The sequence below is a fragment of the Panthera onca genome, chromosome F2 (assembly GCF_046562875.1).
Source record: "Panthera onca isolate mPanOnc1 chromosome F2, mPanOnc1 haplotype 2, whole genome shotgun sequence".
Classification (NCBI taxonomy): domain Eukaryota; kingdom Metazoa; phylum Chordata; class Mammalia; order Carnivora; family Felidae; genus Panthera; species Panthera onca.
Window position 1 is genome coordinate 66,520,367 of NC_138356.1, and position 18,765 is coordinate 66,539,131.

The 18,765-nt window shown below is 47.6% G+C and overlaps 1 protein-coding gene, 1 long non-coding RNA gene and 1 other non-coding gene across 8 annotated transcripts in view; 1 reads left to right on the forward strand and 2 right to left on the reverse strand.

Annotated features, from left to right (window-relative positions):
- The window catches only part of TBC1D31 (TBC1 domain family member 31), a 74,385-nt gene extending 65,595 nt beyond the window's left edge, over positions 1–8,790 (forward strand). For 4 of the 5 annotated variants that reach the window (XM_081792250.1, XM_081792251.1, XM_081792248.1 and 1 more), the window contains 2 exons: positions 5,692–5,784; positions 8,657–8,790. In XM_081792250.1, the coding sequence (XP_081648376.1) occupies positions 5,692–5,784; positions 8,657–8,790 (227 nt within the window). The remainder of the gene's footprint in view (positions 1–5,691; positions 5,785–8,656) is intronic. The other variant, XM_081792249.1, reaches the window with a different exon arrangement.
- LOC132664469 (uncharacterized) lies at positions 1,285–17,066 on the reverse strand. Of its 2 annotated transcripts, none has more exons than XR_013553566.2 (4): positions 16,561–17,066; positions 16,089–16,208; positions 15,081–15,238; positions 1,285–2,251 (listed from the first exon to the last, which is right to left on the reverse strand). It is a non-coding gene; the product is annotated as an uncharacterized LOC132664469 (long non-coding RNA). The 2 variants fall into 2 exon arrangements; XR_009603693.3 differs by lacking the exon at positions 1,285–2,251 and adding an exon at positions 8,716–8,802.
- On the reverse strand, positions 14,155–14,227 carry TRNAM-CAU (transfer RNA methionine (anticodon CAU)). The gene has a single exon. It is a non-coding gene; the product is annotated as a tRNA-Met (tRNA).
- Positions 17,067–18,765: the final 1,699 nt, after the last annotated feature.

The following is an 18,765-nucleotide window of genomic DNA, read 5'->3' on the forward strand; positions in this document are numbered from 1 at the left end:
GGCTCAGGTCATGATCTCACATCTCACAGCTCCTGAGTTCAAACCTCACATCGGGCTCTGTGCTGACAGCTCAGAGCCTGGGGCCTGCTTCAGATTGTTTCCCTCTCTCTGCCCCACCCCACTTGTGCGCTCGCTCTCTTTCTCTCTCTCTCTCTGTCTCAATGATAATAAACATTAAAAATATATATATATTTTTTTGGTGCCCCCAAGTAAGCCCTGTACCCATTTGCATTCACTGCCCATTTCCCCTCACTCCCCGCCCAGCCCCTAGCTCCCACTAATAAACTTCCTGTTCCACCATAGATTTGTCTACTTAGGAAGCTTCCTATAAACGGAGTCCAATGATCTATGGTCTTTTGTGTCTGACTTCTTTCCCTTCGCCTAATGTTTTAAGGTTCAGCCATGTTGCAGCATGCATTAGGATTTCATTCCTTTTTAGGGCCTGTATTGCGTTGTGTAGGTACTCCACATTTCATTTATCCATTTAGATGGTGTCCACTTCTTGGCTTTTATGAATAATGTCACTATGTGCGTAACTTTTAAAATTCACAAATTTGAAAAGTAGAAATGTAGGTCAGGTGCATCATCATCTAATTATGCCTACTTTTAAAACTCCTCATTAGCCCTCGTACTTTTTTGTGTGTGTGTATTTGAGAGAGAATGCGAATGAGCATGGGGCGGAGGGGGGCAGGGGGAGAGAGAGAATGTAAAGTAGGCTCGTGCTGTGAGCACAGCCCAATGCGGGACTCCATCCCACAACCATGAGATCATGACCTGAGCCAAAATCAAGAGTTGGATGCTCAACTGACTGAGCCACCCAGGCACCCCAGCTGTCATACTTTAGATTTAGGTCCCAGATAGCACCCCAGCCCATGAAGAAGCAGGGAGAGAAGAGTGTCACTCGTTGCACAAAGTAAATATTTACAGGGCTAGGTGGCTCAGTTGGTTAAGCGTCTGACTTCATCTCAGGTCATGATCTCACAGTCTGTGAGTTTGAGCCCCGCGTCGGGCTCTGTGCTGTCAGTTCAGAGGCTGGAGCCTTCTTCGGATTCTGTCTCCCCCTCTCTCTGCCCCTCCTCCACTCATGCTCTCTCAAAATATGAATAAACGTTAAAAAAAAATTAAAAAAAAAAATATTTACAACTGGCCTACAGAAGACAGTAACCAGTGGAGCCGCGACCTGTCACTAACCCTCTCACACTCACCCCTCCTCCAGGAAGAGACAATTCATGTGGCTTTTAGAGAAGCTATGGATTTAGAAGTACAAAAAAGGAAGAAACTACAAAAAGCTTCTTCCCCTTCCCTCATCAGAAATCAGTAGTCTTGCATATTAGCCCCTCTGCCTCCATGGGCTCTTCCCACCATGCTACCTAACTTTTTTGGAACTTTCCTAAATTTCACCAACGAGAGACCATTTGGTTAAGAATCATCCATTTTTCAAAAGGCAAATGTGTAAGGATTTGTCATTTTCTTAATCAGGGTGTATAAATGAAATCAGTCATTTGATCTTAACACTGGAAGATAATCAGCTGTAATTAGGAAAATGGCATTTTGATTGGAGGTGCTCAGCATTGGTTTGTCACTCAGGGCCTAGAATAGAGGAGTATGCAGTAGGAACCAGATAAGAGTGTGCCAGTGACGGGTCATTTATTTCAAATTTTTGCTTAGTGTCAAATCTTTATTAGCAGTGGGGGAGGAAATTCTTATTATTTTCTAGAAAACAGAACCTTCTGGACAATGTGAATGGCGCTTGCTACCCCTAAAATCCCAGGTCCATAAACTTACATTGTAGCTGAATAGTCACATCCTGTAAAACAGTATTAGTCCAGAGTTGTATTTTTTTATTTTTATTTTTTTTTAGTCCAGAGTTTTAAATGGGCAAAAGATACGAATTTACAGTTCTCCAAAGAAGATACACATGACTACAATACACACATGAAAAGCTGTTTAACTTCATTAGTCATCAGGGAAATACAAACCAAAACCACATGAGGAAAACATTTTTTAAATACAAAAACACAGTGAGATACTATTTCACACCCACTAGCATGACCGTAATTAGACAATAATAACACGTGCTGACGAGGGTCAGAGAACAATTGGAACAGTGCTAGAGGGGATGTAACGTGGTGTACTTTGGGAGACAGTCTGGCAGCTTCTTGGAGGGGTAAGTGTAGGGTAGCTTTGTGATCCGGCGGTTCCATTCGTAGGCATGTGCCCGGGAGATTCGGAAACACGTCCACACAAAAACCTGTACATGAATGTGCATAGCATCATTATTCATAATAGCCAAAAAGTATAAACAACCTGGATATCCATCAGACCAGGAATCAGCCGACAGAATATAGTATATCCATACGATGGAAACTTCCATAGCAATAAAAATGTGGGTGAATCTTAAAAACCTTATGCTAAGTTTAAGGAGCCAGACACGAAAGTACACATATCCTATGATTTTATTCATGTGAAATGTTTAGAACAGGCAGATCCATAGAGGCAGAAACTCGACTGGTGGTTTCAGGGGGATCGGGAGGGTGACCACAAATGGCTGCGAGGAGTTGGGATGATGAAAATGTTCTAGATCAGTGGTGATGGTTGTACAACTCTGGGAATATACTGAGAACGCTGAATCGTACACTTCACCAGGATCAATTTTCTGGTATGTGGATTATATGTCAGTGAACCGTTATTTAAAAAAAGACGTTAGTAAGTGCTGTTCCCAGGTGGTAACAGGTGGGGCCGTTTGACCAGGTTTTAAATTACTGGGCCTTTAAAAAGAGGACAGGCCTTGGGGCGCCTGGGTGGCGCAGTCGGTTAAGCGTCCGACTTCAGCCAGGTCACGATCTCGCGGTCTGTGAGTTCGAGCCCCGCGTTGGGCTCTGGGCTGATGGCTCGGAGCCTGGAGCCTGTTTCCAATTCTGTGTCTCCCTCTCTCTCTGCCCCTCCCCCGTTCATGCTCTGTCTCTCTCTGTCCCAAAAATAAATAAAAAACGTTGAAAAAAAAAAATTAAAAAAAAAAAAAAAAAAAAGAGGACAGGCCTGGTGCCACAGGAACACACTCAGAGGGAGGGTTTCACCGTGTGGCGCAAGACCCCGGCCCGGGCGGCAGGCGCACTGGGTCCTAGTCCCAGCTTTATGGTCCGTGAAACTTGGCCGGAGTCACTAAGCTGTAGACCTCGGGGCAGTTTATTTAGCCACTTGTGTTTCTTCATTTGGATTTGTTCCGAAATGTTGACTGGTCTTCACTTTGCTCATTTGTAAAATGAGAACGTAGAGACCGGGTGATGTTCCATTTTGTTACGGCTCTAGCATGGCGGTACACCATTGTCTATGGCAAAACCATGTACGGTCCGTAGGCCCCTCTGAGAATCTTCCCAGGAACATGCGCACACACACACAGAGTGTTTTCCCTTATAATTGTTGTGGATTCACCAACCAAAGCCTCCATGAACTCCACTCATACATGATAGAACATGTTGGATGCAATTAATCCATGGGAGAAAGTTGCCCGTGGTGGTGACAGAAGTTAGACCAGCTGGAGCAGAGTAGTTATCGAGACCACTGAAGAAGACAGGGACCATCAGTGCCAGGCTCAGGAATCGGGCCACATCCTGTTTGCCAACCTGGCTACACAGCAGAATGACCTGGAAACACTAGTGTAGGGCTTACCTCCTGGGGAAGGAACTTGGTGCGCAGGGTTACGAAAAGGAAGGAATTGTAGTACGTACCTTTTATTCCTTTTGGATTTTGTGATACTCATAATACAAATTCAGTACATAAATACTGATTTAAACTAATATGAATCACCTTTGGGCTTTAAAATATATTACATTAAGTGAAGAAAAATAATAAATTGTGGTACAAAAAGTACATGAAAGGAACTTTTTGGCTTTTTACTTTATGCGTTCAAATTTGTTACAATTAGCTTTTTTTTTCTTTTTTTTTTTTTTGGTAAATTACAGATTAAAAAAATACATACTCAGGACCTCACCTACAGTGATTGAATTAGGGAGAATTGGGATAGAAGCTAGAAAGCTGGATTTTTGTTGTACAATTTCATAGGCGAGTCTGCTCAGCAGTGTGTGAAACATGGCTGTAGGCAGAGGGGACCATTCGGCACTGGAACAGGTACCTCGTGTTTACACCGTGGCCCTTTGTGAAGGGGACGTAAACAGCCACAGGCACGATGGGTTTTAGAGGATGGATGCGAGACAAGGCACAGTGGGGTCTCAGACTTGGAAGGATCTGGAGAACCAGGGCCTGCCGTGTGAATCCTCTCTGCAACACTACAGTAGCGAATAGTGCGTATCTAGCTTATGCCAGAATATTACGGAGCTGGTGAGCTCACTACCTGATTCTATTTCTGCCAGTATTTTATTTAAAAGCTATGTCTTCCTTCTGTAAAGTTGAATAGGGTTTTGTGTGTGTGTGTGTGTGTGTGTGTGTGTGTGTGTGTGTGTGTGTGTTTTAGTAAATTCTCTCATTAGAAACCGTTCTTTGGAGCAAATGCAGATTATATCTATCACCTCTGCCACATGACAGCCCTTCAGATATTTTGAAGATGAGGCTTACATTCCATTTCCCCACACCAGTTCAAATTAGTCATTTGATAATTAGCCCCAAATAGTCTTAATGACTCATTGAACCATTAGCTAAAGCCCTTGAGACCAGGTAAAAGGCAGGCATCTTAATGAGTCAGTGTAACTCCAGTGGGCCTGACTCCTGGAGGCTTGGACCCTAGTAATGGGAGTAGAAAGGAAGGAACAGTCATGACTCTTGTGAGGATGAAAAATCAAAGACCTTGGTGTCTTACTGGATGAAAGGCTATAGGAGTTGGAGAACAGAGAAGACACAGCTGAGGGGCAAATATAACTTTTGAGATGAGAGTGATTCAGACCAGGGGAGGCCCCAGGTCGGTTCTGGAACACTGCTGTGCCAGCTGCTCCGGAAGGTCTCAGGGGCGCCTGCCTCTCGCAGCTTCTCGTTTGCTCTCTGCTGCTGAGATTAGGCCCCGCGTGCAGGAAGCCGCCAGAGGTGGGCTCCCCGTAGTCCTCGGGGAGGGCTTGCTCATCACAGTTCATGATCTTTTCCAAGAAATGTTTGGGATTTCTGTCCTAACGTCGCTACTTTTGAATTCTTTGTTGGCTTTTTGTTTTAGCTAAAGGTGGTTTTTTTTTTTAAATGTATTTATTTTTGAGAGAGTGGGGGAGGGGCAGAGGGAGAATCCCAAGCAGGCCCTGTGCAAGCAGAGCCCAACAGGGGCTCGAGCCCACAACCCGCGAGATCGTGACCGGAGCTGAAATCAAGCGTCGGACGCTTAACAGACTGAGCCACCCAGGTGCCCCTTAGGGACATATTTTAAAAACACCTTTAGCTAGCTAGCGGCGCCTAGCTGCCCTGCCAGTGGGATTCTCTTTCTCTCTTCCTCTGTCTCTGCCCCTCTCCTGCTTAAGTGCTCTCTCCCTCTCTCAAGAATAAATCAATTAAAAATAAATAAATAAAATACGTCACCAGAACTTCAGCTCTTCACTGCACTTACCCTGCCTCCAGAATGGTGATGGCGCTCCTCTCGATAGAAACATTAGGGGCTTTCATCCTTGGCAGTTGTAATTTCCTAGGGACGGTTTGCAATTATGAAAGGCTTCCTACTCGCTCCCACATGTCTTCTCTATCTCCTCACTGCTGTGACAGTGCCCAGATGCCAAAGTGGACAGGCTGCCTCAGGCCATGTGCCTAGAACCTCACAATTAAAGGACAGTTCTGAAGTGGATTCCTCAACACACAGTAAGTTGATAAGCAATAAATATTTCTTCTATCATTTATCATTCATTCACTTATTTGTTTAAAGTTTTATTATTTGAGAGAGAGAGAGAGAGATCACATGAGCTGGGGAGGGGCAGAGAGAAAAGGAGAGAGAATCCCAAGCAGGCTCCTTGCTGTCAGCACAGAGCCCAACTCCGGGCTCGATCTCGTGAACCGTGACTTCATGACCTGAGCTGAGATCAAGAGTTGGACGCCCAGCCTACTGGGCCACCCAGGTGCCCCTCTTCTGCCATTTAAAATTTAGCATTAATTTAAGCAAGATTGTGGCTTGAATTATATTTACAGCATATTGATGCCATCTTCCCAGGGCATGGATAATGGCAATCCTGAAATGGAGGGAGCAAAATTCTCAAATTTCTAATGGGGAGTTAAAAAGAGATCAGACCGAAACCAAGTCAGGAGCGTTTGCCAGATATCGATGCAATTTCATTAGCACCGGAATGAATTTCATTGTCCAGAAACGGTCGCGGGCTGCTACAGAAGTCTGTTACTCACTACATTAATGACATTCGTAACTGTTTTTTACATCCTTCTGGAAAGAAAATCTGAGCATTAGTTTTCAAAGCTATTACGTATTTGAAATTTTCTGACTCTCTTCTTCTGGGCTGGGCTCCATCCAGCAGCCACTGAAAATGTGTGTGTGCTCTCGGCACCGTGATGGACCGCTGAGGCCACTGGTGTTGGAACTGCTGGAGACCATCGGCTTCATGCTGATGAGCTGAACTCTTTTGTTGAGAGCAAGTGAGAAGAGGAGCAGGGGAAGGGCAGAGAGAGAGGGAGAGAGAGCATCCCAAGCAGGCTCTGCACCGTCAGCACAGATCCCGATATGGGGCTCAAACTCCTGAACTGTGAGATCATGACCTGAGCGGAAGTCAAGAGTCACCCAGGCGCCCTGATTAGCCAACCTTTGATCCCGCCATTTGATCCACTGAAGTTTTTATTTTTGGAAGGGACAGGGTGGGTCAGAAATATGGTCATTAACTCATAAAGGAGCTGACAGTTTTCCCAATAAAGTATTTGATTTCTTTTTAAAATGGGGGAAGGAACAAGAAACCCTGTTAGACTTTGATTTCCACCGACTTTTTCAATAAAACTGTCATATAGAAGAAGCAGAATTTAACAAGATCTTTTGAGTTCTTTTAGAAGAACAGATCTTTAGGGGCACCTGAGTGGTTCAGTCGGTTGGGCGTCCGACTTCGGTTCAGGTCACGATCTTGCAGTCTGTGAGTTCGAGCCCTGTGTTGGGCTCTGTGCTGACAGTTCAGAGCCTGGAGCCTGCTTTGGATTCTGTGTCTCCCTCTCTCTCTGCCCTTCCCTCACTCACGCTCTGTGTCTCTCAAAAATAAACATTAAAAAAAAAGAACAGATTTTTATACAGTGCCCTCTAAAGACAAACAAGCTTTATAAGAAATATACCTAATAAATAACAAGTCATGAGACTCTAGTACTGTATATCTTTGTTAACTCATACTTTACATGTATCTGTAAATTCTGTGTCAGAATATGAATTAAACCAAAAACCATGCATCAGTCAAATGAAAGTACACGAGATTCTCAACTGTTCTCTATGCTGACATGTCAGAACTTAAATTTTTAGTTAGATAATTCTAAATTAGAAAATCAAGTTCAAGACATTTGGTTAGTTTAGGTTATTTAGCAGCAAAATAAGACCATAAACATTGTATTCCTTTGGAGGAAAATATAGTTTTCTGGAATTGGAGCTGACTGAATATGTAACTACATTTAAGAGAAGTGGATTTTTTTTTTTTAAGTTTATTTATTTTGAGAGCGAGAGCATGCATGTGGGGGAGGGTCAGAGAGAGAGGGAGAGAGAGAATCCCAAGCAGGCTCCACACTGTCAGCGCAGAGCCCACGTGGGACTCAAACCCATGAACCATGGGATCATGACCTGAGCCGAAGTCAGACACTTAACCCACAGTGCCACCCAGGTGCCCTGAGAGAAGTGTATTTTTAAGGGGCTTTTTTTTTTCTTCAGATTCCAGTGTTTACTAGCCACCACCCCCCCCCGCCCCCAACTCAGTATGAAATGGCTGTTACACTCGGTTAGACACACTGTAATATTTTAATTTGACTCTCCCTGTGTTGGCCACTATTAAAACCATTTGATTTATTTGTATTTAGTCATTGGGAAAGTAGTCTTGGTATACATTTCTAAATATTAATTTTGGCAACTCAGAATGCTTTGTTTCAATACCATTAAGCATCATAGTGAGGAAACTTACTATTGCAAAGAACTCACTCATCCTCTCTTGGACAAGATTTGTTCCTAATTTAAAAGATTGACGGGGTGCCTGGGTGGTTCGGTCGGTTAAGCATCCAACTTCGGCTCAGGTTTAAGCCCCGAGTCGGGCTCTGTGCTGACGGCCCAGAGCCTGGAACCTGCTTGGGATTCTGTGTCTCCCTCTCGCTGTCCCTCCCCCGCTCTCTCTCTGTCTCTCTCAAAAATAAAATTATTTATATTATTCAATAATTAAAATATATTAAATAATTAAAAATTTAAAAAATTAAAAAAATTATTTTTAATAAATAAAGATTGTCTATCTCCCCCAAATAAAAAACAAATGGTAAATAACCAAAAGTAGATGAGTTCTCTTTCTCTGATAACATTCATTCAATTCAACAAATAAATACTTGGCTTGTAAATGAAACAGTATAGGGAACAACACATTAAGCTTTTTGTTAAAGAAATTTGGTTTTTCAAATATCATTTCATTACTGATTTTTTGCAACATGTTTACCTTTAAAATCCATGCTGTATCGTTGCTAATATCAGAACATTAAACTATTGTTATCTTAAAATTTTGTTTTCAAGTTTCTTTAAATCAAAGAAGAGTACAGTGGGACACCATGGAACAGGATCTTATGGAGAGAGTGAGAAATCTTCGCCAGAGGCTCACGGCCCAGGCTCGTAACAGATGCCGAACACCTCATCTTTTGGCCACGTAGGAGGCTGGTCACCTTGAGGTGGAGAGAGAGAAACCTACTTGGCAATCAGTGGCACTGATTTTTACATTATTTATTTTATATCCCTACAGAAATCAACTTTTTGTATAGAAAAATGTATGTATAAAAATTATGTGGACTATTTCATTCTGATGCTTTTGGGCTTGTAAATGTCTTCTTGTACTTTTCATAATAAAATTTGTGAAGCTATTAAAGCTCGTATTAGGATCTTTCAGGTCACAAGGACCAGCATAAACCTCTAACTTTAGTTGATGAGAGTTTATTTTAAAGATAAACAGAAAAGTAAAGAACAGGAAACCATCTCAACAACTGTCCGACCAGAACTGAGGGGGAAGGCAGCAGGAAATTTAGGGCACCGACAGTGTGCACCACAGCGTGCTGTCCCCCGGAGGCGGGGTCTCCTCTTTGCTGGTGAGCCCACCCTGGGGTCTCCCGTCTCTCCTTCTCCGGACAGCACTGGCTGCTCTCTCACTTGGGCCCTGAGCTCCATAACAGGGCTCCTCACAACTTCATCATCTAGGGCAGATTACTTCTGGAACCTTCCCTGAACCATTTCTTTTTCTTTTTTTTAAAGTTTATTCTGAGAGTGCATGTGCGTGCGCAAGTTGGGAGGGGCAGAGGGAGAGGGAACGAGAATCCCAAGGCTCAATCCCACAACCTTGGGATCATAACTTGAGCCAAAATCAAATGCTTAACCGACTGAGCCAGCCAGGTGCCCCCGTGAACCCCTTTATAAAAGGAAGGTAAAGGGGCACCTGCCCTGCTCAGTTGGTAGAGCATGTGACTCTTAATCTTGGGGTTGTGAATTCAAGCCCCATGTTGGATGTAGAGATTACTTAAAATCTTAAAAAAAATAAAAGGAAAGATAGAAATAGCTCAGGGACTTGAGGTGAGGATTAAGATAATGTAAAGTTCTGGTATTGTGCTTGACGTATAGTAAGCATGTAATACGTAATAGTAACTCTTGTTTCTGTGGTCATAAAGCATAATCTTATAGTAAACCAAATACTTCAGTAAGCAAAATGCTCTCTTGGCTAATAGGCAAAGTCCTGAGGCAAGGCATTGGTTTCCCAAGAGCACTTTCTTCAGTCTACTTTTCTGTTCATTTGCAGGTCGTCACAAACGTGCCTTCAAGGGCCAGGCTGGTATGTGTTTGGCAACAGGGAAGTCACAGAATATAAAATGTATAATGATGGGAACTTGGGTGAACTAGAAATTGCTTGGTCACTTAAAAGCATTCAAATTCTAAAATATTCCCAATCCTAGGGCGCCTGGGTGGCTCAGTCATTAAGCGTCCGACTTTGGCTCAGATCATGATCTCACAGTTTTGAGTTTGAGCCCCTCATCAGGCCCTGTGCTGACAAGCCCAGAGCCTGGAGCCTGCTGCAGATTCTGTGTCTCCCTCTCTCTACCCCTCCCCTGTTTGTGCTGTCTCTCTGTCTCTCTCTCTCCCTCTCAAAAATAAACATTAAGAAATAAATTTTTAAATATTCCTGATCCTGCCAGCCAGAATCAGCTGTATAAGGCCCATTTTTACCTCTACTTCAGGTCCCCTTCTGTGAAAACTTAAACCTACTCAGACTGGTTTTGCAACTACCCATATCTCTTTTATAGTATTACAGTATTTCATTTAAAAAAAGCTTCCCTTTATCCAGTGAAAGTGAGTTATGCATACTAACACCCAAATGAAGTTCTTATCACATTCTTAATTTTCTCTGAATCTACAGTTCTCCCAGTAATACTCTTGCTAACGTCACTGCCTTAGCAGATTTCAGATATTTGCTTGACTCTCCGGTCATATGTGCTTGGTTGGCATTTCAAAGGCTATCACACTTCATAAAATACATAAACACATTTCTGATTATCCCTTTCTGCTTCTTGGCATAGCATCAACTTACCCCCAGATTCTTTATAATGTAAATTCTCTGGGAATTGAATAAAGGTTGAGCTTAGCAAAAATTCTTCCCACTCCTGGTATCTTCTCTCTGGTACTCCCTTGAATCCTTGAATTTGTGAAAGCAGAGCAGTTTCTAAAGGCCTTTTCATATTTATTACATTCATAAGGTTTCTCTCTGGTGTAAATGGTTCAGTGTTGGATAAATTCGGGGCTTCAGCTAAATTCTCCACATAGGCTACACTTAAGCACTTCTCTGCAGTATGAATTCAGTGGTGTTAAATAAATTAACCCGTTTAACGTTTATTACATTCATATGGTTCTTGTCTAGTATGAGCTCGCTGATGTTGAGCAAGACTTGAGCATTTGCAAAAGGCCCTTGCACAGTCACCACCGCCCCCGACCGTCACAGCAGCAAGAGCCGCTACAAAGACTGCGAGCAGGTTGATTTATTAGTAGGAGTGCATCCGGCACAGCTTCTGGAGTTACTATCTGGACCCAGTTAGGAGACCCACGGCATGCTGATCTTAACAGGAAAACTTTAAGATACAATGAGTTATTGAACTATAAGCGAATAGCTAACTTAAAGACGTATAGATGTAAGGGTACCCAGGACCGAGGGAGAGTAAATGAAGGACTAACTCGGAAAGGAGGCTCCTCTTACTCCCTGGAGTGTTGTCGGCGGGGTGCGGGGGGGGGGGGGGGGGGGGTGCCCCGTCCTGCACTGTTCATGTTGAGAGGGCCACGGGAAACCACCCTCCGGGACACAGCAAACCGAGGCTGGAAGGCAAGTGCCGAGAGCGTGTCAGGGGCCGCTTTCTGGCTCCAGACCTGGAACAGGCCCTCTCCGTGTTGGGAGGATTGTGGCAAAGTGGTCATCGGGCCGAGGCCCTGGAGTCACTGGGAGATTGTGCATTCAGGGCACACGGCTGCGGCGGAGTACCCCGGCCATTCCCACACACTCTCACTGGTTATGAGAAGCGGGGCAAGAATAAGCAGCACAGCACCTGGGAACTAAGAGGAGGCCCATTCCTCCTGCCACTTCCTCCAGCACCCCCTGCCGACAGCTTGCTGTCCTGCACACGTAGGAGGGCTGGAGTCCAGGGGGTTATTGCAGGGCAGGTAAGGAAGGGTGACGCTGGAGCTGAGAATAAACTGGTAACTGGCATTCCCATCAATTAAAAGTGGTTCTCACACTTTACTTCATTGGTTGACAGCAACGTGGACTCAATGTTTGCCTTTTTTAAATCAAATTAAGATGCCAGAGTTTGCCTGGCATGATGTGGATGGCAGAATCCAAAAGCTCAGGGAGGCAGGAATGTAGGAGTGGATTTATTACATACGAACTTCTGGCTCACTGCCCAACCACATGCTCAGCCCCAAAGACGCTCCCTTCGTTAAGGCACCGAGTGAAGGGAGTATCTGTGAACTTGAAAAGCTCTGGGGTGGCATTCTGTGGGTGATGGGGGAGGGTGATATGCCCCCTGATTTCAGTGCAGGTGACGTGACGGGATTCCGTAGTAGCAGAGGCTAAGTGGCGGCATTCAGCTACCAGAGACAACCATTTAGAGCAGTGGGCAGCACAGAAGCTGCAGTAGTAGCGGATTTGGGCTCTTGGTAATGGATTCCCTTGTCCCTAAGAAGGAAATAGTTGCGGGGCACCTGGGTGGCTCAGTCGGGAAGCCCCCCGACTTCAGCTCTGGTCATGATCTCTCAGTTCGTGAGTTCGAGCCTGCATCGGGCTCTGTGCTGACAGCTCAGAGGCTCTGTGCTGACGGGCCTGGAGCCTGCTTTGGATTCTGTGTCTCCTCTCTCTCTGTTCCTCCCCCACTCACATTCCATCCCTCCCCCCCACTCACACTCTGTCTCTTTCTCAAACACTAAAAACAAAAACCAAAAAAAAGAATGAAATAGTTGCCAGCCTACTAAAATGTTGCTTGCTTGATATATGTAACAGGGAAACTTCAGATCTGGTGTCCGAAAACCTGACTTGAGCCGTCACAGTGGAGACCCATGCCTGTCACCCTTTCCAGACCTACACTCATTTCCAGATCCAAAGCCATCTGACTGAAGGGGGGTGGGGCAGGTCCCCTTGAGGAAGGGTCCTGCAGGAGTGAGGGCCACATATTATGCTATAAATAATCCCCCAAACTTTTCCAAAGGGGCCTGTTGCCATTTACTTGAAGGATTGGTAGTAGGGAAAAGAAAGCACCCAGCCCTTTCAGGGGTCCCTAGACATTGGCTCTAAATTGACACCAATTCCTGTGTCCACCAAAGTTAGAGCTAATGGTGGCAGGTGATAGGGTCTTGGGACAAGTCTTGAATCCCAGCGGAGGCAGTAGGGCCATGAAGCCAACTGTGGTTCTTTTCTGAGTACCTGAATGCATACTCGGAATAAACACATTCTACAAATGGCAGAATCTCCGCAGTGGCACTACGACTCGCTGACCAAGGGTCCTTACGGTAAAAAGAGCTAAGTGAAAGCCCCTGGAAGGTGCTTCCTCTCAGGATAGTAAACCAAAAGTATTATCACATCCCTGATAGGAGAAATTGCAGAGGTTAGTGCCGCCGTCAAAAACTTGAAAGGTGAAGGGGAGATACCAGCTATCACATCTCCATCTAAGTGGCTATTTGACCTGTGCGGCACGATCAGAAACTTAGCTGGTGACGGCTGCAATTGTAGCACGTGTTTCGGACGCAGTTGCAACAAGGCCCCCGTCCCGCTACGCTGCCCCAGCGGCCACCGGCACCAACTCCCTAAGACCCCTCTCCCTCCCCTCTCGGGCGCTGCCCCCTCCCAGCTCCGCAGCCCACACTGCACGGCGGTGCTCGGTGCCCCGCGCAGCCTGGCCAGCTCGCAGGCCCACCCTTCCCTGCTGTTGAGCGAAAAGGACCAGCCCCCTCCCGGGACCACCTGTTCCGGCACCTCCCCGAGCGAGCCTTGCGCCCGCGGCGCCCGCAGCGCACTGCTGGACCCCGAGCACCGGTGCCGCCGAACCCCAGACCGTGCGCCCCGCCGGCGACTGCGGGTGCTCCGGGGCCAGGACAGGAGGACGGGGGAGAGTGGCACGGCAGGGACGCTGCCTCCGGGGGGCCCCGCGCCATCGCGCGCGGGGGGGGGGGCGGAGGGGCGCGGTTCTTTCTCGAGGGCTTACGAGGTCTCGGCCCACCCGGCGCGGACCAGTCTACTAGTGTGCCCCCGGGTCATCGTGCCTCCGCCTTCCCGTCCTCAGTCCCGGACCCGAACAGAGAAGGGAAGCTTTGCGCTAAACGCAGCGTCCCTGCGCCGGTACTTCGGGGAGGCAAGACCGAGCCTAACGACACACTGGAGACCTCTTTGCGGAAAAGAGCAAAAGAGCGGACGTCGGGGGGGGGGTCTTTCTGTCCTCAGACAAGCAAATAAAACCCTTCGTGCTGGCAGGAGTGGAGACGGGAAGAGAACAAAAGTATTGTGCCCCGTGTGAGGATCGAACTCACGACCTTCAGATTATGAGACTGACGCGCTACCTACTGCGCTAACGAGGCACCTACAGGCTGTTTGCAGCCGTAGAATAATGAGGCTAGTGCGGGGACCGGGCGCGCATGCCCAGAAAGCTGTGGCTTTATTTCTGTCTGCGATGGGTTGTGAGACCCCACAGCCGACGCTGGCGCCAGACCCGCGTCCTTGGCAACCAACCACCGGCGCGGAGTTTTCCTCCGCCTGCTCCGCTGTTTGTCAATCAACAAACACTCTGGCTTGCTTGACCCCACTGCGCTGAGTAGTGAGGACACGGAGGAGTGGGATTCTTCCTGCTGCTGTACTACCTTACTTTTGTATAGTGCTTACAAAGTGCACACTTGTGATCAAGTGAAACACTTATTGGGCACCTATTGTATTCCCGGCCCTGTGCTGAGTGCTGCGTTCATAGGGACTCCCAGCCTCAAACTTGGGAGTGGAAGCGCAGATGCATAACGATTTAAAAACACACACTTACAGGCAAGCACACATGCACACCTTTCCGGCCCCCCCGCAGATCCCCGATCCAGCCTGCCCAGCCCCTCCCGGCGCCCCAGGATTGCACCGCGGCCCGGAGCTCGCCGGCTGCGCCACTCTTAGAAGCGACAGCAGCTCAGGAAACGACACCTCGCCACAGCCTCAGCTTCTTGGATGTCCCCTCTCTTCCTTTGCCCTCCCTTCCCCCTAACCCTTTACATACTACATTCACTGTTAAAGGAAACTATGTCCCTATCATACATGGAAAGCGACTGGTTTTTTTTAATACACTTTAAAATAAATACATAACTATTAAACTAGTAAATACTTTTCCATGTACCATCTGGCATACTTACCATTACGGCACACTTAAAATCTGTATATTTCGCTGTATGTGAATTTTACCTTAAGAAACGTAAATTAAGAATGAACTCCAGCCAACGACCGGCGTGCAGAAGGGCTTTGGGGGCATGCACTGACGGTTGGAAGTTTGAAGTGCTTCAAAAACTCAGGCAGTTCGCTGGCGGGCCAACTTCAAGGACAGCGAGGTAGAGATTCGAAGTCTGCTGGAGCAGAGGGATGTTAATGTAGATCTAGGTGGTGGGCGTACTGACACTCACTCTACAAGTCTTTCAAGGTTTTCTATTTTTCTGAAACTTGTCATTATAAAATGTTGCGGGAGGAGTTTTTTTTTTAAATCCCCCAGAATTTGGGAGATACGGTGGGATGTTAGGGGCGCGAATGGCAAGGTGGGTGTGAGGAGGTGGAGAAAATACTTTCGTCTTCAGACCAGGCACCAGAACTCCTGAGAGATGGGGGAAAGAGAGTCGGGGGTGGGGTGGGTGGCAGATCTCTGTATTTTGGAGAGAGACCCCTGGAGTGCGGGAGGTCAGCGAGACCCACACGGGGAAAGACTGCCAGCGAGCTCCAGGGCAGATGAGGCCGGGGGACAGGGGTGGGCTCTTAAGGGCAGCGAGTCTCTTTAGGGGGAGTCGCGGGTGGTGCAGGCAGTCTGAACCCAGGACTCGCGGAGGGGTTCCACCCAGTCCCAGGGGAGTTCCCCACACTCACTGTTGCGGGTGGGAGCCCCACGACTACCCAATCCTCGGGGCAGCTCTACCACCCACGCTCCCTGGGAGTGGGGGGATCCAACACAGGGGCGGTGGTCAAGGTGAGGTCGCTGCACATCCCCCTACCCCCCCCCCCCCAACCCGCGGGTGCAGGAGCGCGGAGCCGGGGGCAGAGTGGCTGGAGAGGGAAACCCCCAACACACACCCTCATAGGAACCCTTGTGGGTTCTACCTGTCTACCACTGTTACAAACTGAGTCTACCACTGTTACAAACTGAGTCCTGTCTACCACTGTTACAAACTGAGTCGCTCCTGGGTCCCGCAGGCCAACAGATAAACTCACCCACTGTTTGCCAGGGTTATGCCCTCGGTTTTGTCCTCAAGTCGTGTTAGGACTGCAAGACATCGCAGAGCCCAAGTCCATGAACAGGGAAGTGGCCACAGGAATGAGGGTCTTTCCAGGCTGAAAACAAGAACACAGAACGTTCTATGCCTGATATGAAACAGGTGAAGAAAGCAAGGGCAGAACTGGGTGTGGAGTGTGCTACCATTACAGTATGAAGCAGGGGTAAGAATATTCATATTTGCTAGTATTTGCACCCTACATCTCTGAACGGATACACAGAAAACTAAGATCAATGATTTTTATGTATTGGGAGTGGGTGGAAATGATGGTTAGAGGCAAGGATAGGATAAAGACTTTTTTTTTTTTAAAGTAAACTGTTACTTTTTAACAGTTTTAGATTTATGGAGAAATTAGATAGCAGAGTTCCCATAAAGCCCGCCCCCAGTTTCCCCTATTACCAACATCTTACGTTAGTGTGGTACTTTGGTTACAGTTAATGAACCAGCATTGATATATTATTGCCTGAAGTCCATCTTGCCTCGGATTTCCTTACTTTTCCCCAAATGTCCTTTTTCTGTTCCAGGATCCCATGCAGGCTCCCACATCACATTTAGTGGTCATATCTCCTTAGGCTCCTCCTGGCTGTGGCAGTTTCTCAGTCTTGCCTTGTTTTTGGTGGCCTTGACAGTTTTGAGGACTGGTCAGATACTTTATAGATGGTTCCTCAGGGGACTTGTCTGATGTTCTTCTGGGGTGAAGGCTTTTCACTGTATACTTTTGAATAGTTGAAAATAAAATACTTGAAGTGTGTTAATCTATTGCCTATTTAAAATTATAAATCAACAAACCTAAAAGAGACCCAAACTGCAGGAACTAGGAAGGAGGAGGAGGAGGAGAAGGAAGGAGGAGGAGAAGGAAGGAGGAGGAGAAGGAAGGAGGAGGAGGGAGGGGAAAGGGGGAAGAAGGAGAAGGGAAAGAGGAAAGGAAGGCGGGGGGGGGGGGGGGGGGGGGGGCGACAGGTGAAGACAAGGGAAAGGAAGGAGAAAAGAAGGAGGGGAGGTGGGGGAGGGGGAGGGGAGGAAGGCCTGGGGTGGGGGGCGTGTTTGCACGGGGCACCCAGTCTTGGCCGAGCCCGATAGCCGCGAGGGGGAGCTTTGCCCAACCCTCTCCGCCCTCACCCAGCCGGCCTTCGGTTTGCCTCGCGCCGGAAGGCTGGATAAAGGAGGCGGGGCGGTCCGTTTGGTTCTAGAACTTCTTCGGGCCCTCTGCCGGGGCACAGGGGCGGGGAAAGGGGAGCGGACGCGGGGATGGTCTGAGGGTGCGGCCACTCGATCTTGCTGGGGACACTGCGCCACGACTGCGTGCGGGGAACCAGGCTAGGCCCCTACACAGGGGACCCCACATCATCACCCAAACGTACTTACGGATAGTAGATCGCAGGAGTTGGGCGGGGCGGGGGGAGGAGGTACAAATATTCCACTAAAAAAAGTGTCTCCATCTTTCAAATACGTGTGTCACCAGTTCTCAAAGACTTTTCCGAGCGAGTCCCTGTACTGAGACACACAAGTGCTTCCTCCCTGCCTCCACGAGGCCCACGCTCTTGCAGAACCTGGGCAGGCGCCGGGTCCCCACTTGGCACCTCTTGGATGCGACCGGCTGTGTTCTGATTGAGTCCGGAGGAAGGGGTGGTCAGTGTCACCTGCCCACCAGGGTCGCAGACTCAGCCCCCCCACCCCACCCCAGGCCTGGCTGGTAGTGGGTGACTGATGGCGGAGGCCTGGCAGGACCTCAGGTTGTGCCAGCGCCGGAGGTGGGGGTCGGGGGGGCAATCCCCAAACAAGCCCTTTCCACCTCCTGGCCTTTAGACGGGCTGTTCTCCAGGCTCGCATGTTTTTCCCACCGTCAAGCACCTTGTGACAGGGACCTCTTCCTTGCCGTTCTTCAGCCAAGCAAAAAGTCACTCCCTCTGCAAAAATCTGATCCCCCTTTCCTTGCTCATCTGCTTCTTCCCCCACTCCCTGCGCCGCTCCCTTGGGTGGATTCCGGCGCTTCTTCCTCCCAGCGAACACTTCTCCCGAGGCGGCGCATTTACTCCGGGAACAACCTGAAGGGGTCAGCACCACCCCTGTTCTGCAGCTACAGGTGCGCAAACTCAAATTCAAGGCGATTAGACGACCGGCTTAAGTTGGAACCGCTGGTAGCAGGGCCCGGGCGGGGTAGGGCGTCAGACAACGCTGGGCCTCTCTCCCCGCACCCCCAGCAGCAACTGGAGAACGTGTTTCTTCACGTGCGCCCCCTAAAATAAATTGGAAACATTCAGGCACCTCCTTGAAGAATGTTGATGTCTAAACTTTTTCATTATAATTGCAGTCACAAAAGATGTAATTTTCAGTGTATGCAAATTTTCTAAAAATAATACTGTTTTTTAAACATATATCCAGTGAAATCAAAATATCCTATGAATTCCATACAAATAATAAGCTATTTTGTTTTCTTTTTAAGAGGTGGGGTTTTTTTTTTTTTTGCTTTTTTGTTTTTAATTTTAGAGAAAGAAAGAGTGAGGGGAGGAGCAGAAGGAGAGAGAGAGAGAGAGAAAATCTCCGTGCTCCACACAGAGCACAAGCCCGAGGCGGGTTTCCATCCCACGACCCTGGGATCGTGACCTGAGCTGAAA